Raw genomic sequence first — 24275 nt, 5'->3', positions numbered from 1 at the left:
CAGGTGAAACCAGTGCAGTAGGTTATTGGGGGGTTACTATACTAAATAAAAAAAAAGTAACGGTAATATCATTCGTTATCAGTTATCAGGACGCCTTGAAATCTGTTTGTTACGTAAATAACTAATTCGAGGGATTTTTGAGGGAGATAAAGCGGGTTTAATAAAAGGTGGCGCCTGTCAAAAAAGAGCGCTCACTAGATTTATTATCTAATTATTAAAATAACCTCCCACTGAGCCCCAAACGCTCCAAGGGTGATGCTATTTGCACAAGGCCCCCTCAAAGTCCCTAAATAAACAGAAAAAAAACTCCAAAGTTTACAAACGGAATGACCGTGAATCATTTTACAAAGTGAGTCATTTGTCAGGAAAATCCGTTCTGCGTTTGTAACTTCAATCTTATCAAAACGGAGCGAAAAAACGGAAGAAAAACTTAACTAACATTTTATTGTATAATTTTACTTTTCGCTTATCGCGGACCGTGAGAAGCAATGATTCTGTTGTTTTTCAATATCACACGTTGCGTCATTTAGGGAAAGAAGTTTGAATGAAAAATTGTAGTTTTTGTAGTGAAAAAAACGCGAAGGCTGTGAAATTTTGTTTTGGTCATGGCTCACTTGAGTTGCGAGTGCCTTGAAAAGATCACTTGATTCGAAAAAAAAAACTACAAAATATACAAATTTAATAATTTATTACATAAATACTCATTTTTGGTTAATATCACACCGCAACTCGTCTCTAATCCCCCCGACGTCCCTATCCCCCGTGTTATGTTTATTAATAAACTCATTAATTCGCCCCGCCAAAACTTCAGGATTGTTCAGATGGAAATGATGGGTCCCCTCCAGCCGATGGTATTGGCAATCGGCGCTCTTCCGCTGCAAAACCTCCAAAACATCGTAAAAGTTCTTCTTAACTTCATAATACGAGCCACCAATGGCTTTCCCGATAAAAATGGGACAAGTCATTTTTTCGGCCGCCTCCATGGAATCCTCCTGTGGCCAATTGACCAACTCCCCGGCCTTGATTCTCGGGTCTCTTGTAAAATAAAACTTCCCCGGATTTTTTCGAGATGGGGCAACATTACGTTCGGCCAAATGGTGGGTTTGTTCAAGCGCCACGGAATTCTTGTTGGGGGCGCAGATCTTCTGTTTGATCTCCTCCATGGTGTAACTTGGAGGCTCCTCTTTGCTCATTTCGTACTTGACGTAACTTGGGAATTTTGATAGAAAGCGCGCGTTTCGGGCCAATTTATCGGGGGCGATCATGGGCTTCGCTCCGTCGATACAAATAAGAAAGTCGACGTTCTGGGGGTAGATCATGGTGTAAGTGAAGGATGTGAGTCCCCCCATGGAGTGCCCCATCAGCGACACCTTCGGCCATTTGAAATAATCGACCAAATACTGAACGAGTATTACATAGTTGGTGAAATGGTAGTAAAGACCACTGGGCAACCGCGACGAGAGGCCATGACCCGGGAAATCAAGCGCCAAGAAACCCACATCCTGGTTGAGTAAAGGAATGAGTCTGTTGAAAGAGCCGCAGTTATCCTACAAAAAAATTAGAATGAGAAATTTGGGGCAAAGCGCCTCACCTGCCATCCGTGAAAAGTCAGCACTGGTCGTTGGTCAGTGGGGCCCCACCATTTACCAGCAACGTGGCCCCATGGGACTGGAATTCTGACTTCTTCGAAGGTGGACTTTAGCCTTTGAAACAACTGCGAAGTGATGCGAACCATCGTCCAGGCATCATTACTTTCGTAACGTAAATAGTTAGGTTATGCTTACGTCATCGTCAAAGTTCGACCACGTGGGCTTGTTTAAATAAAACCACCGAGATAAAATCGAGACAATTTAATTAACACTGATTCAAGTACACAATATTATATGGCAAATTTGGTCTTCTCGGATGTTCCCTGGACACCTATTGAAAAAATAAAATTTTACGGGACCTGTAATTACAGCGAAATCTATATGTATTATCTTTTATTCCAGTAAACCTAAGACTGCCAATTCACCTTAACTGACTGTGCACATTAGTAATAAAAAATAATTAAAAAAAACTGTTAGTATAAGCTGTTTTTACACTGGAAGAAAAGTACATGCAATTACTCCTAATATAAAAAATACATATAGATTAAGAGTGGTCTCTGAGTACAGAGTGCAGAAAGTCTGCTTTCCATTCTACGTACCAAAAATCCTACAATTTCAAATATTGGGACGTTTTCTGTCTTACACAACAATAAATCTTGATGGTACATATAGCCGAGAACCGCCATGTTTTTTCATTTTCAATGAGTGATGTGTCTTCTACATTAAAAAAGAGAAAACAATTTCATTCTTCAAGAGAGTTGTATACAATTTCTCAATTCTCTTGATGGATGTATTCACAATTTTCGCTTTATTCATAGCTGATTTCATTGAAATAAGCTTCAGATTTTAGGAAACTTGAGTAAATTCTATTTCTTATATAAACTTCAATTCATCCCAAACCTCTTGTTCTTAACCCTTTTTAAACAAAGAAAACGATATTAGTGTTCAAACCAATCATTTATTAGAGCTTATCTAAGTGTCACAGATTGAACTCAAGAAAAGGAAGAAAACAAAAAAAACTACACTACATTCAAAACTGTGATCCATTTTTTTTGGTATCAAGTCCGAAACGGTTTATACAAATACAAAATGGCGACGCTTCCTTGAAACCGCCGCCATTTTAAGCGCGAACCGAAAATCAAATAAAAAAAAACCTCAGAAGAGCTCATGCCAATTCATACATTCATAAAACCAAACGTATATGTATAAAACCGCATGTGGCATCAGCTCTTCTTCGATATTATCAACTAAGTTTTATTTCTCCAATAAATGCAGTGCCTCCACGCAGTTTAATAACGACCTGAAATTAACATTAAAATAAACACGAATTAAAACAAAGCAACACCACAGACCAAAATAAATCAACGCAAACATCGTTAACGAATGCAATCTTAAACATTTTTCTCACAAACAGAAAATGCGCGCGATGCCAATGCAACTGTCGTTTTAAAATTGCATTGACTGTGGGGAAAGGTGAGTTACTTACGAGGAGAGTAACTGCGAGATCTGGAACGTTCGTAGCGACGTCGTCGGTGATAAGGCGACGGCGAGCGTCTGTAACGGGAACCTCGTCCATAATAATCACTGCTGCAATGAAGAGACTTCAGATTTCGCCCAAACTGGGGGAGGTTCAACTTACTCTCTATCGCCGCGACGTCGGTCATAACGGTCGCTATATTTACTGGAAATAAACAAGAATGTTAGGCCGGGAAAAAATTGTGTACGCAACTGGAACCATTGTCATTGTTTGAAGGTGCCTTTACATGCGTCTTTTCTTCGCGACACAAAGTCTATTGTCCTTCAGTCCTACTCAAACCCTCGGGTTCTTTTGGTTTTGATTTGCCAAAAATCACGCGTGTGTGTTAATTGGACAGTTTAACAGACTCAGTTGTGATTTTTGGCGTCAAAATGTCTCTATATTTAGTACTCACTATGTAGGTTTCCCCATGTAGATCCCCGGCGTGGGCGTGTGCGCCCTTTCCGTAATGGAATAATCGACCCTAATATTTTTCCCATTGATCTTCATCCCGGTGCACTGATCTTTGGCTACTTTGGCATCTTCTGTGTTTTCGAAATACACGAAGGAGAAGCCCCTCGAGCGTCCAGTCTGTTATAAACAAGCAATGACAACAATGCAAACAAAACAAATGATTTTTTTTTCTCTGTTGTAGTGTAAACGGAGCTGAGCATCGAGAGTTGCAGATGTCAGCACGGGACACTACCATTCTCTTCCTGTGTGCATCAAGAAATCTTGCATCGAGTACCAAAACCTCTCAAATAACACAGGGTACTATGGTGGTACAAGTGTGAGTTTTTACCTTGGCATCAATGACAACTTGCACCCTTTCCAGCGGTCCGTATTTGGAAAAAATGTGATATAGTTCATCTTCTGTGGTGTAGACGCTCAATCCAAAGACGCCTAGACATCGCGACGGCTTGGGATTGTCTCTGGTCCCCATATGGCGCCTGCGGCTAGACATAGGGCTATGTGAGAGCGACCTCCGGTCGCCGGGGGAACGCGAGTGACTATGTGAATATCTCGAGGACTTGTAACGTCTGTCTGAGCGTGATCGACTGCGCGACCTGAAAGGCCAAATCAAAAAAAAATACTTATGATGTGGTAGGACTACGTATACAATTAATTCTCTTTGGTGCAAAGAAAAATTCGTCGAGGTACGTTTCACGTGAAGCCAAAATATAAGAAAAAAAACCAATACGTGACAGATGGGAAAGCTTACTGTGATTTAACATAAATCGTCTCCAACCCAGACAACGCTTTAGTCCGATATGTGCGACATGTGCCACGTACACACGGCAGGGACTTTTTATGCTCACCTGTAACGACGGTCTTCTCTGTCTCTATCGTCGCGACGCCTGTCTCGATCGCGGTCTCCGTCTCGGTACGACATCTTGCGGCCACGGCTCGGGCTTCTACAACAGCAAGAGTCATCATTTAGATAAAGCGACTCGACGACATTTCAAAAGCTCCGCATGAAGCTGAGACGTACGTCCACACTTCACGGTCACCTCCACACCGAACTTTTCAACGATGTGGTTAGAAATATGAGGCTGCGACACACGTTCTCCTTCCTGAGCCTTCTCAACATCAACACACACAAACAAACGACCTCCACAAACACAATAAAAGCGTGAAATGGGGCGTAACTCTCGTGATAATTACATAAAGTAAACTTGGTGGTAATAACAAACCGAAATAGTTGTAAGGCTGAAACTGGATCGTTTTCAAATATTTCGCAAAAATAAACAATCAATGTTTGCACGTGTTATTTTTAGCACAAATCTAATCACGTATCTTTCGGTTTTCCCCACGAAATCGTCGATTTTTTCTTATCCTTAACATTTACGAAAGACAACAAAAATAAGTCTCACCTTGAGTAACTCTTGGCCTTGTGATTCCTCGGAGACTCTTCCCGCCTTGCGTGTGGCGAATGATCGCGGTCGTTCATTGGTTTATGGTCCACAGGAGAGCGACTCCCCTGGAAACGGAAAAGCTACATCAATAACCCCAAAAATCTAATTTTCACTGCTCTGGGGGCGACAAGGGAATTAGTTGGCTGTGCATGGAAGCCGGTACCGACGCGCTCATGCATTACCGAGTTTTCGAAGAAAACGGCGTTGGGAAACTCACCTCTCTATCACTCATGACTAAAATTACACAAATTACTAAAACACTACAACAGGAGGACTTTTATAAAGTTTTTGTGCTGATTTTATAACAATTTTAACACGCCAAACAACACTTCACCAACGATGGCGGACAGTGGCGGAGAGGCGCTAGTGTCGGCGGAAATGTCGCCATCTCTTGCCTGTGATTGGTCGAGGAGGATCCCCCACCAACTTGATAAACTCGCAAAATTCAAAATTTAGCAACAAAAAAAATTGTTTATTACTAATAATTATGATGTTCTTACGCGTCTCGAGTCTCATTCAAATGGTGGTCAAGATTCCTTCGAACCATTTTGAGTTTTTTTGTGGTTAACGTGGTTCCAAACAACGACTCATAGATGGCGCTGTCAATTTTGAATGAAAGAGTGATGTGGCTTTGCCATCGACTTGTCAAAGTTTGACAAAATGAGTAGATTTAAGTTATTATATTTTGTGATATTTATAATAAACTTACCTAGATTAAATGCTCAAATATCCGATAAGAGGTTATGCGTGGATGAAGAATGTAAAGGTACGTAACCGCCTCAATCTCCTAACCTAAATTTGGTTTGACAGGTATGATTGACATATTTACGATTTTTTTCCAGTCCCAATATCTCACGCAAAAACGCTTCTGAGGTATTCTAGTCCTGATTCGAGAATTCTGTCGTTTGCCCCCAATGTCGATATCACGATATACAGTAAATCCGCGGGGTCCCGCGAAGATCTGTGGGGCGGTGAGATCAACGGCAAAAGGGGTTACATCCCTAAGCATTTGGTCCGAGAAACGAAGATTCTCCAGAAACCGAACCTTTTAGTTGACACGGAATTTAATAACGAGACCGCTAATCAAGTGCCTTCACAAGTGGAGCCTGACAAGGTTCAGGAGCCTTTTGAGGTCGTGGACGGGACTACTATTTATATGAGCCCCCAGGAGGGTATCAATCCTACTTCTACCGATAGTAGCGTGCAGTCGACGGCTGTACCGAGCGAGGGGGCGACGCCTCCACCACAGACTAAAGACACTCCTGTCTCTAACAATGATCAAAGTCAGGAGGTGGGGGACAGTGAAGAAGGAGATGATGAGGAAGACGACGACGACGACGACCCCGAAGAAGACGAGAATGACGTGGAGGTGGAAATTGAAGTCGCACAAGCGAAAGATGACGACAAACTCACTGGAACTTTACAAGCTGAAGATGCTCCACCAGGTGATCAAACGCCGCCGACTCCTCCAGAAGTTGTCGATGCCCAGAAAGGTGCTGAAACTTCTTCTCCACAGTCTGAGGGTGACGGACCTCAAGTTGTTGAAACGCCTGTTGTAGCCGAAACGACGCAAGAAACTTCCCCTGATGATGTTTCAAAGGCTGCAGAAACATTGCCTGTTGTGGAAGAAGCTCCTGATGTTTCCAAAGTTGAGGAACAACCAACAGAGCAGCCACCACAGCCTGTGGAAATCAAAGAGACGGTGACTTCAGAGCTCCCGTCTGACGGTCCAACACCTGAACCAGTTCTTCCTGAAGAATCAAAAGAGGCACTGATCTCTGAAGAGGACGCGTCTGCTGAAGTTGTGCCGCCTGTTGAAGCAACGACTTTGAGTCCCGAGTTCGAGGTGCCTGAGCCACCGGTTGATAATATTGAGGTCACTCCGAATCCGTTGGAGGAAGTAAAAGAAGAGGTGTCGGAAGAAGCGGCTACTGTGCTGCCACCGCTTGGGCTTTTTGGAGGTTCACTTTTAGGTCAAACTGAGGAAAAAACAGAAAGTGAGGACGTGGCAATAAAAAGCAATGAAGAAACACTTGAGACGTCAACAGAACAAGAAGAAATTCCTCAGAGTACAGAAGAGACGCTTGATGTGTCCACAGAACAACCACCGGAAGCTCCTCAAAGAACAGAAGAGACAGCAGAGTCCACGGAGCATCAACAAGAAGAAATAGAAACTCCACAGAGTGCAGAAGATGACGTTCATAATCAAAACTTGTCGGATTCTTCAGAGATCGACACACCTGAAGAAGTCGCTGAAACCACGCAATCAACTGAGAGTTCTAAAGGTGAAGATTCACCACAACACACTGACACTGCCGAAGAGGAAGAAGAATCTGGCCCGGGTTTCTTTGCGGGTCTGCTGTCGTTCTTCTCAACGTCTGAAGATGCCTCCGAAGAGCTCATCGTCCCTCCCATCGCAGAGGTTCCTTCTTCAACTGCAGGTAAAGAATTCTAACGTCACGGTTGATCTCTGTGACCGCACTAATGAAAGCGTTCAACGAACTGAATTGCTTAAACATGAGGTGTTAATTCGTACAATGAATTTCACGTTTTATAGCGATTGCACAGTCGCGTAAAGTTGTTGGCAGCGACGTGTTCTAAAAAAACGAAATTGTTTTCGTGCCAATTTTATTTTCTTGCTTATTTGGGAGCTTGGAAAGTTTCATTGTGTTAATTGCGTTTTCTGTTTAGAAACGTTTTGTGATGCGACCTCCAAGATGGATTTCTTCAGCTTCAACACGGACGTTTTTCTCTATCTGGTGACGACGGCCATCTCCGTGATTATCTTCTTGTTTGGATACGTCTTACTAGATAAGAGCAAACAACAGGGACCTCTTATCGCGAAAATAAACAAATTAGAAAAGGATTTGTTGGTTATTGTCAAAGAGAATCAAATTTTACAAGAAAAAGCGTCGGGCGCGTCCGATGGAGTGTCAAGCGAGTTCGTCGAAGACTTGAAAATGGAGCTGGTGGAAATGAGCAACGTCAAAACCGCATTGGAGGAGCAAGTGCAGTCATTGGAGAAAGAACTCGAGAACTCCACCGAAGTGGGAATGGAGCTCAACAGGATGTTATCGGAGATTCTGAGCTCGGAAAGTGGCAGCGAGGTCCTCCAAGCCAACGTGGAAAATCTCCAAAGACAACTAATCGAACAACAATCGACCATCAACTCCGTGAACGAAACTTTGGCCATCACTAATACAGAAAACCACGAACTCCGATTGGAACTCGATTTGAGCAACAAGAAAGTCTTGGATCTCCAAACCGAGTTGGACAAGCTCCTCCTCAACATCCTCAAGATCGAAGAGGAGAAAGACGCACAACAATCAACACTAGAAACTGAAATCAACACCGTCCGACTAAAATACGACGAGGTCGCCGACAAACTCAAGTCGCAAGAGGAGGAACACAGCACGGAAATTAAACAGTTGAAGGGACGTTTGGAACAGGCCGAACGGAAACTCGAACTTAAAACAAAAGAATACGACGGTCTCACCGAGACTCTCAAACAATTGAAAGTGGCGAAGAACAAGGACGAGATTGTGAAGAGTCTGTTGGATGTTGGCGGCATCAAAGCGGAGCTCCAAGTGTTGAAGAGCGAGAATCAACGCTTCGTGGAGCGGCTCCAACAGGAGGAAGATTTAAAAGCGAGTTATGAGAAGAAAGCGCGGATGATTGAGAACGAGCTTCAACAACTCAAAGACAAATACGAAGAAGCGGACAAGTCGAGGGCCGAGTCGCAGACGAAACTTGAAGTCTTATCCAACTACTTCAAGGACAGGGAGGCGCAGTGGCAGAAGTAAGTAAAAGAGTAACACTCTCTAGTGTTTATTGTGGTTCCACCACTCGTTCGGTTTTCTTTTTCGGTTTCTTTTTCTCTTCGGTTTTCTTCACAGGTTTGTTCACCTTCTCCGGAATCTTTTTCTTGTTGCTTTTGACGTTCTCTTTGATTTTGTCGCCTTTCGCTTTGGAGATCACTTTTGGTGGGTCCTTAAACACGTCGAAGATGTTTTCTAATTTGGGCACTTCCGGTTTAGCCTCGCGGACTTTGGGGTGGAGGATCATAGTTGGAATGCCCTTCTGCCATACATACTCAGAATGTTGCGTGGGCGGGACGGATTTCAAACGGCTTTTCTTCACGGGATTTGCGGTCGCTGCTCGTTTTTTCGTGTCCACTTCTCTGGTCTTTTTAGTTGCGCTTTTATTCTTCGTTTCGGATTTTTTCACATCCACCTTCGTGTCTTGTTTAGTAGTCTTCTTCTTCCCCGCCACCATCATGTTCACAATGTTCTTCTTAATCATGTATTGGTAGTCTTCGATGTTTTTCTCCTCCTGTTCTTGTTTAGTTTTTACCGGTGGGGGGAGTTTACTCGTTTCTTTGACTTTCTTGCTTTGTTTAGCCGTCTTTGGCTTGTCTTTTATTGTTTTCCGCGCGACGCCTGGCAAAAGGACGTCGGCTGGTTTGATTTTCAACAGTTCTTTTAAATTGGGTACGGAGAAAAACGTCCTTTTGATTGTGGATTTTTTCGCTTTCGTCGCGGCATTCTCAGGTTTCATTTTTCACTGTGGATTTTACACGTTGTCAGAAAATTATTTGACGTGTCATGTTTTAACGAGATTTTGATTTTTCAGGGAAATCAGCAAACATGAAGCCTTGTGGGCGGAGAAAGAAGGAGAAGCCTCATCGACGACCGAACGAATCAAATTCATGCAGGAACAGCTACAGAATTACAAGTGAGTGGAGGTTTGTTCATTAATTTTCAATTAATTTGGGGTTTTAGGGCGCAGACTGAGTCCTTGAAGCAAGAGATCATGTCCCAAGAAATCGAGCTCAAGAGTCAGATCTCTGTGCTGGAGAAGAAGGCGCATGAAAACTGGGTCAGTACCCGTCAAGCCGAACGAAAAGCTGAAGACGCTAAACAGGAAGCGGCGCAACTCCGCCACCGCCTCACCCTCCGAGAGCGCGCGCTTCAAGAAGACAAAAACCAACACAGTGAGGCGTTCGGGGATTTGAGTTCCCGATTGTAAAATTGTCGTTTCAGGACTCCAATCGCCGATCGACCAAAACGGGGATCTTCCTGTTTCGCCTATGGAGTCTCCAGCTTCTCCCCCTCTCTTGTACGGTGCTAGAGACCACATCACGAAATCACCGCCTCTTCCAGGTCTTCCGCCGTTCTTGCCACCTCCTCCGGGAGTCCCTTTCATGCCTCCACCGCTCCACGGAGTCCCACCTTTCATACCTCCACCTCCCAATATGTTCCCTGGGGAGCACCGGCCACCCCCATTGGGTAGAATGTCGTCACCTCCTTTGAACAGGTACTCCCCGAGTTCAAGAGGGTATTCGCCGTACGATCGGAACAGTTCCTCGCCGTCAGATTCAGAGTATGGCACTTCGCCTCCTCATCGCCGAGGGTACAGTCCGTTCAACAACAGGGGAGAGGAACGAAGAGACTATAAGAGAGCGCCTCCAGGGCGGAGCAATGGGAGGAGCTTAATCAAAGGTAAAACACGACGATGATTGATAGAGGTGTAATTTCTTTGTTTCAGGGGGTAGTTCAGGATCAGGTCATTCAAACGAGTCGTTAGAGAAGATCAGCAGGACACAATCCAAAGTCTAGCAGTTGAGTTGTTGTTTTTATTATTAATGTGTGGAAGATTCAGCGGTCCAAAATTCGTAGGAAACATCGGCTACAGCTTTGTAATGTGTATTCGTGTTTTGTTTATCATATATTTTTTTAACAGTTTGGTTTTAATATTACGCAAATGTAAAAACTTGTATAAAGTACTGTTGTATAATAAAAAGTTTATCGAAAAGCGAAACGTTTCTTAATTGAAGACTGCGAAGGTTTTTATGTAATGATAAGATACGTCGAGTGTATCAAAGTGTTTCCGAATGCAAGTCACCGTGTTGCGCAAATAAATTTAATAAATAATAATTATAGATCATTTCGTTACATTTATATCATTCTGGAGTCTAAAAAGTTTTGAGATGTCGAAAACGACGAGTGTTTTGGTGTTTTTCGTCAACGGAAAAAAGGTATTTCGCCTTTATTATGACCTTCTTTACAAATATTTTTGATAAGGGGCCAAATGGCGAAACAATTTTATATTTCAAAGAATCTGGTTTATCAAAAATTATGTGACGCAAAATGTTTAGAAAAAACTATTTTTAAACGTTTGTTGATTCGTTCGGTTTTATTCGGGTGAAAATATTGTTTCTCACTAAACTCTTGCAACAGAACGAATATTTGAACGCGTTCCTCTTTTTTTTCTTAGGTGGTGGATGACCACGTCGACCCTGAATGGACACTTTTGTATTATTTACGAAATAAGCGTATCCTTTAACACTGCAGTACTTTAATGCTCTTAAAATAGTTCCTGAATTGAAACACAGTCAGATTATGTGGGACGAAATTAGGCTGCGGCGAAGGAGGATGCGGCGCCTGCACAGTCATGGTCTCCAAATACGAGCGACAAAAACAAAAAGTCATGTATCCTTTCGTTTTCTCTTCTTCACTGTCCTTTAGTGTTGCTTCCTCACGTAACTCAGTCATCTACCAGTCAACGCGTGTCTCGCCCCAATCTGTTCAATGCACGGCTTAGCCGTGACCACCGTTGAAGGTATCGGATCGACGAAGACAAAACTCCATCCAGTTCAAGAACGAATCGCCAAGTCTCATGGGTCCCAGTGTGGCTTTTGTACTCCTGGGATGGTCATGTCGATGTACACTCTCCTTCGTAACTCTTCCAAACCATCGATAAAGGAACTGGAAGTTGCGTTCCAAGGTAACCTGTGTCGATGTACAGGCTACAGACCCATCATCGAAGGCTACAAGACCTTCATTGATCAATGGGCGGTCGTACAAAATGGAGGCACCAACGGTTGTGCGATGGGCGATAAATGTTGCAAATTCCAGCGCAAAGACAGTGAAGAAGTCTTGTTTAAGGCCAGCGAGTTTACTCCGTATGATTCGACGCAAGAACCGATTTTTCCGCCGGAGTTGAAGGTTTCCGATCGGTACGACAGGGAGTATTTGGTTGTTGAAGGGAAAACGACGACGTGGTACAGACCCACGGAGTTGGAAGAGTTGTTGAGACTCAAGAAGGAGTTTCCGGAGGCGAAACTCGTCGTTGGGAACACCGAAGTTGGGGTTGAAGTCAAGTTCAAACACATGGAATACCCTGTGATCGTACAACCTCTGCTGGTGCCGAAACTGGCGGAGATCACTACCACTGATCAAGGGGTACGCGTGGGGGCCGCTGTCTCTTTGAACGACGTCCAGAGTTACCTCCAGAATCACATTGACCACCTCCCTGAAGACAAAACAAGAGTCTTCAAAGCGGTCGTGGAGATGCTAAACTGGTTCGCTGGGAAACAGATAAGAAGCGTGGGGGCTCTTGGTAGTAACATCATGACTGGAAGCCCCATTTCAGACATGATTCCTATTCTGATGGCCAACGAGGTCACGTTAGAGCTGCAGAGCACCCAAGGCAAAAGAGAGGTGCTTCTCGATGGCAACTTCTTCACTGGATATCGTAAGACCATCGTGAAACCCGAGGAAATCCTCCTCGCGATTCACATTCCTTTCACTCACGAGGACCGTTATTGTTACGCGTATAAACAAGCGAGGAGACGTGAAGACGACATTGCCATCGTCAACGCAGCTGTTAACGTCGTCTTTCAACCCCGAAGTGACATCATCGCCGATATCAACTTGGCCTTTGGAGGCATGTCGTTTAAAACCGTCACAGCTCCTCTTACCCGATCAAAACTACGAGGCCTTCCATGGGATCACAACACGCTAGAACTGGCGTTTACTCATCTCCAAGAAGACCTGCCTTTAGATCCTGGGGCTCCTGGAGGAATGTACACATATAGAAGATCTCTAACTTTAAGCCTCTTCTTCAAAGCGTTCCTCGCAATCTCCACCGATTTGGAAAAGTACGTTCCTCACATAAAAATCAACAAGCGTGACATCAGCGGCAAAAACGGCTTCCACTCCAAACCGTACAAGAGCTCGCAGTACTTTACTGTAGTTCCTCAAACCCAATCCAAAACCGACGCGCTTCAACGCCCCTTAATCCACGCCTCAGCGTACAAGCAAGCAACAGGAGAAGCAATCTATTGCAACGACATCCCCATCTTCGAAAACGAACTTCACTTAGCCTACGTCACCAGCACCAAAGCCCACGCCAAGATCCTGAAGATCGACGCTTCAGAAGCCTTAACCATCGAAGGTGTCCACGACTTTATTTCAGCCAAAGACATCAACCGGAAGGGTAACATGACCGGAATGCTTGTCCACGACGATAAATTCTTCTACGACGACGTGGTGACCAGCCAAGGTCAAATTCTCTGTGCAATCGTAGCCGAAGACCCAAACACTGCGCGAAAAGCCGCAAAGAAAGTTCGAGTTGAGTACGAGGAGCTCCAACCGGTGATTCTTACCATCGCAGACGCCATTAAGTACAAATCGTTTTATAAAGACCCTTATAGAGTTATGACCAAAGGTGATGTTGAAAGAGTGTTTGAAGAGGCCCCTCACGTTGTGGAAGGAGAGTGTCACATTGGGGGCCAAGAACACTTTTACATGGAGACGCAGTGTGCCATCGCCGTACCGAAAAATGAAGACCAAGAAGTGGAAGTTTACTCTGCAACGCAAAACCCAACGGAAGTTGCGGTAAATATCATCACCACCACACGACTTTTTATTGTTTCTTGCAGACAGGAGTGGCGGAGGCGTTGGGTATTCCACAGCACAAGATCAACGTCAAAGTTAAAAGAATTGGAGGAGGGTTCGGTGGTAAGGAATCCAAAGCTGCGATGATCGCTGTTACGACCACCGTCGCCGCTGTTAAATTGGGGCGTCCAGTGAGGTGCATGCTGGACAGGGACGAAGACATTGTAATGACAGGGGGGCGACATCCTTTCTTCATACAATACAAGGCGGCGTTCGATGACAATGGGAAGATTCTGGGGGCGGATGTGACAATGTACAACAATTGTGGTCACTCTCAAGACGTTTCCCTTCCTGTAAGTCTTACCATCGCGATATTTTATTCTGGTGTTAGGTTCTAGAACGCGCCATGGTACTCTTCGAAAATGCTTACCACATTCCTACCATGCGCATCGTTGGTTACCCTTGCAAGACAAACCTCGCCTCCAACACTGCTTTTCGCGGATTCGGAGGACCTCAGAGTATGTTTGCCGCCGAGTGTATGGTGCAAGACATCGCCACGTATCTTAAGAAAGACCCAACACACATCAGAAAATTGAACTTGGTCAAAGAAGGTGATCGCATGGTGTACAACCAACAGCTCACCAACTGTACCATCGATAAGTGTTGGGCAGAGTGTCTTCAATCATCGAATTACAACCAAAAGCGCGAAGAAGTCGACACGTTTAACAGAGAGAATCGTTACAAGAAACGCGGTTTGAGCGTGATTCCAACCAAGTACGGAATTGGCTTTCCGATTATTTTTTTAAACCAAGCTGGGGCACTCATTCTTGTGTATACTGATGGGTCGGTGTTGCTACACCATGGAGGAGTTGAAATGGGACAAGGCTTGTACACGAAGATGATACAAGTGGCAAGTCGCACCTTGGAAATCCCGGTGGAGAAGATCCACACTGTGGACACTGCGACTGATAAAGTACCAAACGCTTCACCAACAGCTGGAAGCACCGGTTCAGATCTCAACGGAATGGCGGTGATGGAAGCTTGTACAATCATCAAAGAACGACTCAAACCGTACAAAGAAGCTCATCCTGAAGGAACATGGGAGGAATGGGTCAAAAGCGCCTACCTGGACCGGGTAAGTTTGAGCGCCACAGGCTACTACCGCACCCCAGACATCGGCTACAACTGGGACACTGGAGAAGGCCAAATGTACAGTTACTTCACGTACGGAGTCGCTTGCTGCGAGGCGGAAATCGACACTTTAACAGGAGACCATCAAGTCCGCACCGTCGACATCGTGATGGACTTGGGTGAGAGTTTGAACCCCGCCATCGACATCGGACAAATTGAAGGCGCCTACATGCAAGGCTACGGTCTCTACGTTCTGGAAGAACTGGTTTACTCGCCCACGGGAACAAACTACACGAGAGGTCCAGGAACTTACAAGCTTCCAGGGTTTGGGGACATTCCTGGGGAGTTTAACGTGTCGCTCCTTAAAGGAGTTTCAAATCCAGTAGCTGTGTATTCCTCCAAGGGGGTTGGAGAGCCACCGCTTTTCCTAGGGAGCGCCGCTGTTTTCGCCATAAGAGATGCAATCAAGGCAGCACGCAAAGAAAACGGGTTTGATGAGGGGTTCAGATTGGATTCCCCGGCGACTTCGGAGCGGATTCGCATGGCTTGTCAAGACAATATAACAGTGAAGGTAGAGACCTGATACGAAAAACAAGGAAATAATTTTTTTTTTTTTAGTTCAATGAACCTGAGGTTGGGACCTACAACCCGTGGAATGTTATCGTTTAAGTTGCTCTAAGGATCAGGAGTTCTGGGACACTTGTATTTATCCAACAGTCATATGAATTTGAAAAAAATGCAAATCTTGCTTCAAAATTATATACGGAATGTCTCAGAAAAAAAAGGCTTATGGAGGCAACAATTCTGAATACAAATTTTAAAACAACATTTTTTTTGCTCAAAAAATAATCGAGTTAAGACGAAAAAACGGTAGCCAATCCGGAAGCAGAACAGAATTTGAAAATCGGTAACTATGGACACATACTATCACTCATTGGTCAGAGGAACATTACACTCTCGTTGCCTAGGATATTTTACTCCACCTCTAGAATAAGCGTCCAGGATTGGTTGTTAATTTTTATCCTTTCTCGAATACTGTTAAACTTAATTAGTTTTTGTTTTGAAATTTACCATTTGTATTGCTGTCGGCACCTTCCCTTGCTCTATGGGTCATCAGTTCTGGGACATCCTGTATTAATCATCACCAGAAGCACTTTTGTAATACAGAAACGAAAAATTTGGTTTCTTAACAAAGTTTCAAAAACCCGTAGAAAATTATAGTTGTAGAGTGGAAAAAAACAGTTTTTCGGCCACACGATTTGATTGATGACGTGGGCGCAATCTCTTGTGATTTACAGTTTACAAAGACCAGATAACTGAGACGATCATGAATGACAATTTGATACCTAATACTAATAATAATGATAACTATTACCCAATATTTTATTGCTTGAGTTACACAACTGCACCGCCATCAAGGCTATTAATAAAACGTAAAAATAGATACATATCAATTTTTAATACAAATACAAACAATCCAGTTTTAAAACCGTATCAATTTAATTGGAAAAATCCGATCCCACGATATCGCAACTTTGAAGTGGCCTCTACTTCACATGAATACATGAATTATTGCGCGACGTCACAACCTGTTAATCGGTTCTTCTCAAATTTGCGCGTCTCTTTTGCCGATAAATTCTCTTAGTTCTTTCTTATCACTATCACTAAAACCACGTGATTCTGCGGTTATCGGTTTGTCACAATTAAGTGAATCAAGTTAACAGTTGTCTTTGAATGTTGGTGCGCGATGCCTCGTACTGAAAGTGCTTTGGTGTTTTTCGTGAATGGGAAAAAGGTGAGTTTATCACTTATCACTTATCAAGATTTTTATGATTGTTAGGTGCGGTGTTGCAACATTTTAGTGATTGATTGGGAAACTTTCCAGATGTCCCGCATTAGTTGACCTTCACTTAATAAACAAATTGTGGATATTTGGGGTCAGAATAGATATTGAGTGTTGCAACAGCAGCATAATTAATTGTATTTTTATCAATTATCAATTAAAATACGCGTGTCGGAGTACTATTAGTAGTGTGGAGTTAATAATTTAGTACTTTTTTTTTTTGTAAAATTTTTAGATCGTTGATGAGAACGTCGACCCGGAATGGACACTTTTGTACTATTTGCGGAATAAACGTATCCTTCATAAGATTTATTTCACAATTTACCACTGTGTTGAAAATTGTGCTCTATTTCCCCCGCTTTGGTGCCTTCGCCGTTATCACAATCTCACTTTTTACAAGTGGAGGAATTAAAATTATCACAGTTAAATATGAACAAGATCATGGTCCAACTTTTTCCTCAAACATTAATGACCTTAACTAAAAATAGTAAGATTATGTGGAACGAAGCTCGGTTGCGGCGAAGGAGGATGCGGCGCCTGCACAGTCATGGTGTCCAAATACGAGCGAAAAAAAGAAAAAGTCATGTATCCTTTCGTTGTCTCTTCTTCACTGTCCTTTAGTGTTGCTTCCTTACGTAACTCAGTCATCTACCAGTCAACGCGTGTCTCGCCCCAATCTGTTCAATGCACGGGTTAGCCGTGACCACTGTGGAAGGTATCGGATCGACGAAGACCAAGCTCCATCCAGTCCAAGAACGAATCGCCAAGTCTCATGGGTCCCAGTGCGGCTTTTGTACCCCTGGTATCGTCATGTCGATGTACACTCTCCTTCGTAACTCTTCTAAACCTTCGATGAGCGAAATGGAAGTTGCGTTCCAAGGTAACCTGTGTCGATGTACAGGCTACAGACCCATCATAGAAGGCTACAAGACCTTCATTGATCAATGGGCGGTCGTACAAAATGGAGGCACCAACGGTTGTGCGATGGGCGATAAATGTTGCAAATTCCAGCGCAAAGACAGTGAAGAAGTCTTGTTCAAAACCAGCGAGTTTACGCCGTATGATTCGACGCAAGAACCGATTTTTCCGCCGGAGTTGAAGGTTTCCGATCGGTACGACAAGGAGTATTTGGTTGTTGAAGGGAAAACGACGACGTGGTACAGACCCACGGAGTTGGAAGAGTTGTTGAGACTCAAGAAGGAGTTTCCGGAGGCGAAACTCGTCGTTGGGAACACCGAAGTTGGGGTTGAAGTCAAGTTCAAACACATGGAGTACCCTGTGATCGTACAACCCCTGCTAGTACCGGAATTGGCGGAGATCACCACCACTGATCAAGGGGTACGCGTGGGGGCCGCTGTCTCTCTGAACGACATTCAGAGTTACCTCCAGAATCACATTGACCACCTCCCTGAAGACAAAACAAGAGTCTTCAAAGCGGTCGTGGAGATGCTAAATTGGTTCGCTGGGAAACAAATCAGAAGCGTGGGGGCTCTTGGTAGTAACATCATGACCGGAAGCCCCATTTCAGACATGATTCCTATTCTGATGGCCAACGAGGTCATGTTAGAGCTGCAGAGCACCCAAGGCAAAAGAGAGGTGCTTCTCGATGGCAACTTCTTCACTGGGTATCGTAAGACCATCGTGAAACCCGAGGAAATCCTCTTCGCGATTCACATTCCTTTCACTCACGAGGACCGTTATTGTTACGCGTATAAACAAGCGAGGAGACGTGAAGACGACATTGCTATCGTCAACGCAGCTGTTAACATCACCTTTGAACCCCGAAGTGACATCATCGCCGATATCAACTTGGCCTTTGGAGGCATGTCGTTTAAAACCGTCACAGCTCCTCTTACCCGATCAAAACTTCGGGGCCTTCCATGGAATCGCAACACTTTAGAACTTGCGTTTACTCTTCTCCAAGAAGACCTCCCCTTAGACCCTGGAGCTCCTGGAGGAATGTACATTTACCGAAGATCGCTTACTTTGAGTCTCTTCTTTAAAGCCTTCATCGCGATCTCTTCAAATTTAGAAAAGTACGTCCCTCACGTCAAAGTCGATAAACGCGATTTGAGTGGTAAAGACGGTTTTCATGGTAAACCTTACAAGAGCTCCCAGTACTTCACTGTGGTGCCGGAATCGCAACAAAAATCCGACGCCCTCCAACGTCCCTTAGTACACGCCTCGGCGTACAAACAGGCCGCTGGAGAGGCACTCTACTGCGACGACATCCCCTTCTTCGAAAACGAACTCTATTTAGCCTACGTTACCAGCACCAAAGCCCACGCGAAGATCTTGAAAATCGACCCCTCAGAAGCGCTATCGATGGAAGGAGTCCATTATTTCGTCTCCGCTAAAGACATAGACCCCAAAGTCAACAAAATCGGGTCAGTCGTACACGACGAGAAAGTCTTCTACGACGACATCGTCACCAGCCAAGGTCAAATCATCGGAGGAATCGTCGCCGTTGATCAAAACACAGCGCAGAAAGCGGCACGTAAAGTCAAAATCGACTACGAGGAGCTCCAACCTGTCATTGTTACAATCCCAGATGCCATCAAGCACAGGTCTTTCTTCTACGACCCGCATAAAGTCCTCGTCAAAGGAGACATCGAAAAAGTGTTTAAAGACGCTCCTCATACTCTCGAAGGCGAGTGCCAGATGGGCGGGCAAGAACACTTTTACCTCGAAACGCAGTGCGTAGTCGCCGTACCAAAGAAAGAAGACCAAGAAATCGAAATCTACTCTTCGACACAAAACCCGACGGAAGTTGCGGTGCGTATCTTCATTCCTTTAACATTCCAATAACTTTACCTTCCAGGCGATGATAGGAGAGGTGTTGGAAATCCAACAGAACAAAATTTACGTCAAAGTGAAGAGACTCGGAGGAGGTTTTGGCGGAAAAGAATCAAAAGCAGCGAATATCGCAGTTCCAGCAGCCATTGCAGCCTTCAAATTGGGGCGTCCGGTGAGATGCATGTTGGACCGCGACGAAGACATGGTGATGACCGGAGGAAGACATCCCTTCATGATGAAGTACAAAGTGGCGTTCGATGAGCGCGGGAAGATCCTCGGGGCCGAGATGAAGATCTACAGCAACTGTGGATATTCCCATGACCTTTCGCTCGCTGTAAGACTAAACAACACCAAAACTTTGATGAAGACGCTTTGTATTTCTAGGTGCTGGAGCGCGCGATGACTCACTTCGAAAACGCTTACTACATTCCGGTGGTGCGTGTGCAAGGCTACCCCTGCAAGACCAACCTCCCGTCAAACACTGCTTTTCGTGGTTTCGGAGGGCCCCAGGGGATGTACGCCGCTGAATGCATGCTCCAAGACATCGCCGATTACCTTAAGAAAGACCCGGCGGAAGTGAGCGAACTCAACTTGTACAAAGAAGGAGACCGCACTCATTACAACCAAGAGATTATTAACTGTACCATCGGCAAATGCTGGTCGGAGTGTCTCCAATCGTCCAACTACCACGAAAAACGCAAAGAAGTCGACAGGTTTAACAGAGAAAACCGCTACAAGAAGCGCGGTCTTAGTGTCATCCCCACAAAGTACGGAATCTCCTTCACGGTTCTGTTCCTCAACCAAGCCGGAGCGCTGATTCTCGTTTACACTGATGGCTCGGTTCTGCTCCACCACGGAGGAATCGAAATGGGGCAAGGTTTGTACACGAAGATGATTCAAGTCGCAAGTCGCGTCTTGGAGATTCCCGTGGAGAAGATCCACACGGTGGAAACGGCGACTGATAAGGTTCCAAACACATCGCCAACGGCTGCGAGTTCTGGGTCCGATCTGAACGGGATGGCGGTGCTGCAAGCTTGTACCATCATCAAGGAACGGTTGAAACCCTTCAAAGAAGCCAATCCTGAAGGAACGTGGGAACAGTGGGTCAAAAGCGCGTACTTAAACAGAGTAAGTTTGAGCGCAACGGGATTCTACAAGACTCCAGACATTGGTTACAACTGGACAACTGGAGAAGGACAAATGTTCAATTACTTCACCTTCGGCGCCTCTTGCTGCGAGGTGGAAATCGACACTTTAACAGGAGACCACGAAGTCCGCAGAGTAGACATCGTCATGGACTTGGGTGAGAGTTTGAACCCCGCCATCGACATCGGGCAAATTGAAGGCGCCTACATGCAAGGCTACGGTCTCTTCGTTCTTGAAGAACTGGTTTACTCGCCCACGGGAACAAACTACACGAGAGGTCCAGGAACTTACAAGCTTCCAGGCTTTGGGGACATCCCTGGGGAGTTCAACGTGTCTTTACTCAAAGGGGCATCAAATCCCAGAGCTGTATACTCGTCGAAAGCAGTCGGAGAACCACCGTTGTTCCTCGGGAGCGCCGTTCTCTTCGCTATTAAAGACGCCATCAAGGCAGCACGGAAAGAAAACGGATTTGAGCCCACGGAGTTTAAGTTGGACTCGCCGGCTACTTCCGCCCGGATTAGAGTCGCCTGTCAAGACGACATCACTTCAAAGGTAAGGAAATTGCAGTGGAGAACCAATTTTGATTGTTTTTTAGTTCAAGGTACCTGAGCCCGGAACCTTCAAACCGTGGAACGTTTTTGTTTAAGTCCAAGGTCATTATTGTTTTTGTTATTTTTTGTAAATACAAACTGAACTACTCTTGTTGAAGACGATTTATTTGTCCGAGGAACCACTAAAGCAAGATAAGAAAGACAGCTTTCGTTTAATTTTCTCAAGAAAACTGAGTTTCTTCACTTGTTCGGTTTGGGGATGCCCCATCTCCCCGTCTTCTTCATTTGGCAGTTCTGCTACTTCTTGTTTAACCTCCACCGCTTCCTCTACCACTTCCTTCGTTTTCTCCTCCGCGTCCTTACCGCTGAAACTGATCATTTCCAATACCTCCTCTTGCGACATTTTAATCTGAACCGATTTTTGCGAACTTTCGACTGGACAAGTTTGCAACGACTTACTTTCAATCGATCGCAACTCCACCCCACAATAACTCGAACTACTCTTGATATGAACAAACGAAGATGGTCGGAGTAGCGACTTGATGCAAGGCCGTTCGAAGAAGCTTCTAGAAACAGTCCGAGACTTTATCGTGGAGTAGCCGCTCTCTTCGGAACCAGGAGCGCTAAGCGAGTCTAGATATTGGTCAATTAGTTTGTCAAGTTGTCGAGACTGAATCTTACCAACGATGTGATCTTGACTTCCCAAGTTGGTAAGACTGGAGTTGCGACGGTAACATGAGATCTCGCTGAAACTCAAAGGGCCTGTAGCTCCAAAATTGTACCAATCGCTGCAGGAGTCCTCGCCATCGTCACTGGAAAGGTCTTCAGGGCTTCTGGGGATGTCGTCAGCGTTAAAAGAAAAGTCTTTCTTAAGAAAATTGTTGTTTTCCTTGAGGATCTCATTGAGAGCTTGGTCGGTGGGGAGTTCAAACAACTCTTTGAATTTCTCATCCTCGACTGACTTAACACACGGCTTCGGGAGGTCTTCTTCGAAAAACTCTTTAGCTTCTTGAGATTCCGCAACAACGTCGTTCTTAGTGAGTGTTAAGTAGCGAACTTCCAACACCTGGCGCGGCACCACGCTCTTCTGCGCTTTATTGATTGCATTCCTCCGAACGTTGTCCGCGTATTCTTTCCTCTTGTGCCACCGACTCAACTTCTCGTCGTCTTTGAAAGTCTTCGTGACGAAGAAACTAGTTCCCGCCTTGGAATCCAGGGACTTGTCGCCACAAGTGCTGTTGCTTCTGGAAGTCTTTGCGGACGACCCGATGGCCTTAAATTTTTGCTCAGGAACCTTCTTCTTTGGACTAATTCTCGTGTCAGACTTTGAACTCAACGAGCGATTTGTCTTTTTGCTGTTTCTACTCCAAACGGAGCTGGTGCCGTCGATGGAAGCTGATTTAACACCGTGTTGGTTGTTGTCGTTCTTTCGATAAGTTTGAGGAGGCGATGGGGTCTTTTCCCTCTTAGTTGGTTTAGATAAATTGCTAATTTTCGACTCTTTAGCTTCTGTTTTGATCGGAGGTTTTACGCTCCCTGTAGCGACACTCGATTTTTCGCTAATGGGAGGACTCTGCGGTTTCTTAACACTTTTCTTTTTTTCTTCTTGCTTCGGATTGAACAAATCCGCGCTCTTTCGGCGCGACCTGGACTTGGGTGATGTGTCCCTAGCTAATTCCACCATCTTGTTGTTCGGAATCGGAATTTTCGACTTCTTCGACTTGTGACTCTTTTCCTCTTTGCTTGGTAAAGTCGGAGTGATCACCACTGAAGACACGTTCGTCTCTAATTTGAGTCTCGTCTTCCGTTCGGCTCGTTTTCGTTGGTACTTGTCCTCCTCATCTTCATGCCTCGACTTCTTCTTATGTCGCTTCTTCACGTCATCGACTGACTCCATCGGTTGGTACATCTTATGACTGTCACTAAAAGTATGACACGTGATGCTGGGGGTAACATTAGAATCTCGCTCCATCCGACTATACTTGTAGTACTTTTTGAACGCTTTCAGTTTCTTCTTCTTCTCCAAGAAGTCGTCGGTGTGAACAGATGGCACAATATCCACGATCGAGAATGTGTTCTTCACCAAACACTTCCTGTGACGCAGTGGATTCGTTCTGGAGACATTCTGCAACCTCTTCTCCAACTCCTTCTTCTTGGTTCGGACATCATCTTCGTTTTTGTTCTTCTTCAAGTCATCGGAGTGTTGTTTGATCTTCGGGACTTCGTGGTGTTTCCGCACGTTCGGACTTGCTTCTTGCCTCGTTCTGTGCTCGCGTGTGAACACCACATTAACTGATTCATCTTTACGTGGTCTTCTCTTCTCGTTTTTCGCCGAATCTTCATTTTTGGGTTTCACATGTTTGATGTCGAGGGGTGCAAACTCAGTTTTAGCTTCTTCAAAGTGGAAGAACTTCTTCAAGAAGCTGGAGCTAGGAGACGTGTTGTTCGGATCCCTGGCTTTGTTGATTAACTTAAAAATGTCTTTCTTCGTCAGCCATTCGTATCCATCCTCTCGTTCTCTTTGGTGTTTGATGAACTTGATGACGTCAGCTTCTGTTTTTGAGATGTTTTTTTTTTCTTGGGGTCTTTCCGGTGACTTTTCTTTCTCTTTCTTCCGTCGGTGTCTTTTGATTTCGTCCGGAGAGATGAAGAAAAGTTCCGTCGTGCTTAAATTACTAGTTTTCGTCAATTTCCGGGCTGTTGAATTACTACTTTTTCTTTTACTGTGGCGCTCTTCTTTCCGCTTATCTTCTTCATTCACACTTTTAATTTTCTTCTTTATCCTATCAAATGATTCTTTTTTGTACAAATATTTGATGTATTTGTCCTCGGATTTAGGTTGTGGTTCCTCATTTTTTGAAACGAAAAATCCAAATTTTTGAAACTGTTTATGCATACTAGGCGCTGGTGGCAAAACACATTATCTATGATGGTCCCGATTGGTTGAGACGAATGCTGATGGTTGATGGACGCTGGAATCTTTACATTTCAATTTCTTGGAACGAAAATTTGAATCATCATCTCTGTCACGTGTGACATTTCTCCCAATCAATACTACGGTGATTTGATAGCAAATGAGTAGATGGTGGGGGCGGAGTCTAATAAA

At 44.6% G+C, this 24275-nt stretch overlaps 6 protein-coding genes across 14 annotated transcripts; 3 read left to right on the top strand and 3 right to left on the bottom strand.

Annotated features, from left to right (window-relative positions):
- Positions 1-671: 671 nt before the first annotated feature.
- Positions 672-1836, bottom strand: LOC148169217 (putative serine hydrolase). Its single transcript, XM_088045011.1, has 2 exons — positions 1592-1836; positions 672-1547 (listed from the first exon to the last, which is right to left on the bottom strand). Exons 1-2 carry the CDS (start codon positions 1733-1735, stop codon positions 702-704), a joined length of 990 nt encoding a protein of 329 aa, XP_087901137.1. The 5' UTR covers positions 1736-1836; the 3' UTR covers positions 672-701.
- LOC148169216 (transformer-2 protein homolog beta-like) lies at positions 1836-5403 on the bottom strand. Of its 9 annotated transcripts, none has more exons than XM_088045013.1 (8): positions 5239-5403; positions 4980-5101; positions 4425-4520; positions 3908-4172; positions 3521-3696; positions 3229-3270; positions 3076-3176; positions 1836-2889 (listed from the first exon to the last, which is right to left on the bottom strand). In XM_088045013.1, the coding sequence occupies exons 1-8, from the start codon at positions 5251-5253 to the stop codon at positions 2879-2881; spliced, it is 828 nt and encodes a 275-aa protein (XP_087901139.1). In that variant the 5' UTR covers positions 5254-5403; the 3' UTR covers positions 1836-2878. The 9 variants fall into 9 exon arrangements, with proteins under 9 accessions (XP_087901139.1, XP_087901138.1, XP_087901141.1 ...); XM_088045012.1 differs by having other exon boundaries at positions 1836-2504; XM_088045015.1 differs by having other exon boundaries at positions 1836-2504; positions 3908-4073.
- A 198-nt stretch (positions 5404-5601) lies between these two features.
- Positions 5602-10841, top strand: Tango1 (transport and golgi organization 1). The gene is made up of 7 exons (XM_088045367.1): positions 5602-5787; positions 5864-7462; positions 7713-8820; positions 9654-9755; positions 9803-10014; positions 10064-10522; positions 10569-10841. Exons 1-7 carry the CDS (start codon positions 5682-5684, stop codon positions 10637-10639), a joined length of 3657 nt encoding a protein of 1218 aa, XP_087901493.1. The 5' UTR covers positions 5602-5681; the 3' UTR covers positions 10640-10841.
- A 108-nt stretch (positions 10842-10949) lies between these two features.
- LOC148169214 (xanthine dehydrogenase-like) lies at positions 10950-15881 on the top strand. The gene is made up of 7 exons (XM_088046495.1): positions 10950-11058; positions 11298-11355; positions 11416-11512; positions 11572-13702; positions 13747-14055; positions 14094-15404; positions 15452-15881. The coding sequence occupies exons 1-7, from the start codon at positions 11011-11013 to the stop codon at positions 15500-15502; spliced, it is 4005 nt and encodes a 1334-aa protein (XP_087902621.1). The 5' UTR covers positions 10950-11010; the 3' UTR covers positions 15503-15881.
- A 610-nt stretch (positions 15882-16491) lies between these two features.
- On the top strand, positions 16492-21326 carry ry (xanthine dehydrogenase rosy). The gene is made up of 7 exons (XM_088046494.1): positions 16492-16628; positions 16912-16969; positions 17165-17261; positions 17321-19451; positions 19498-19806; positions 19857-21170; positions 21214-21326. Exons 1-7 carry the CDS (start codon positions 16581-16583, stop codon positions 21262-21264), a joined length of 4008 nt encoding a protein of 1335 aa, XP_087902620.1. The 5' UTR covers positions 16492-16580; the 3' UTR covers positions 21265-21326.
- A 6-nt stretch (positions 21327-21332) lies between these two features.
- On the bottom strand, positions 21333-24237 carry LOC148169212 (uncharacterized). The gene is made up of 2 exons (XM_088046290.1): positions 21851-24237; positions 21333-21802 (listed from the first exon to the last, which is right to left on the bottom strand). Exons 1-2 carry the CDS (start codon positions 24063-24065, stop codon positions 21333-21335), a joined length of 2685 nt encoding a protein of 894 aa, XP_087902416.1. The 5' UTR covers positions 24066-24237.
- Positions 24238-24275: the final 38 nt, after the last annotated feature.

Source organism: Gnatocerus cornutus, chromosome 9 (genome assembly GCF_029298725.1).
Source record: "Gnatocerus cornutus isolate USDA-ARS CGAHR chromosome 9, icGnaCorn1.1, whole genome shotgun sequence".
Lineage (NCBI taxonomy): Eukaryota > Metazoa > Arthropoda > Insecta > Coleoptera > Tenebrionidae > Gnatocerus > Gnatocerus cornutus.
Note: the sequence above shows the minus strand (reverse complement) of the source record. Positions and strands in the feature narration are given on the sequence as shown.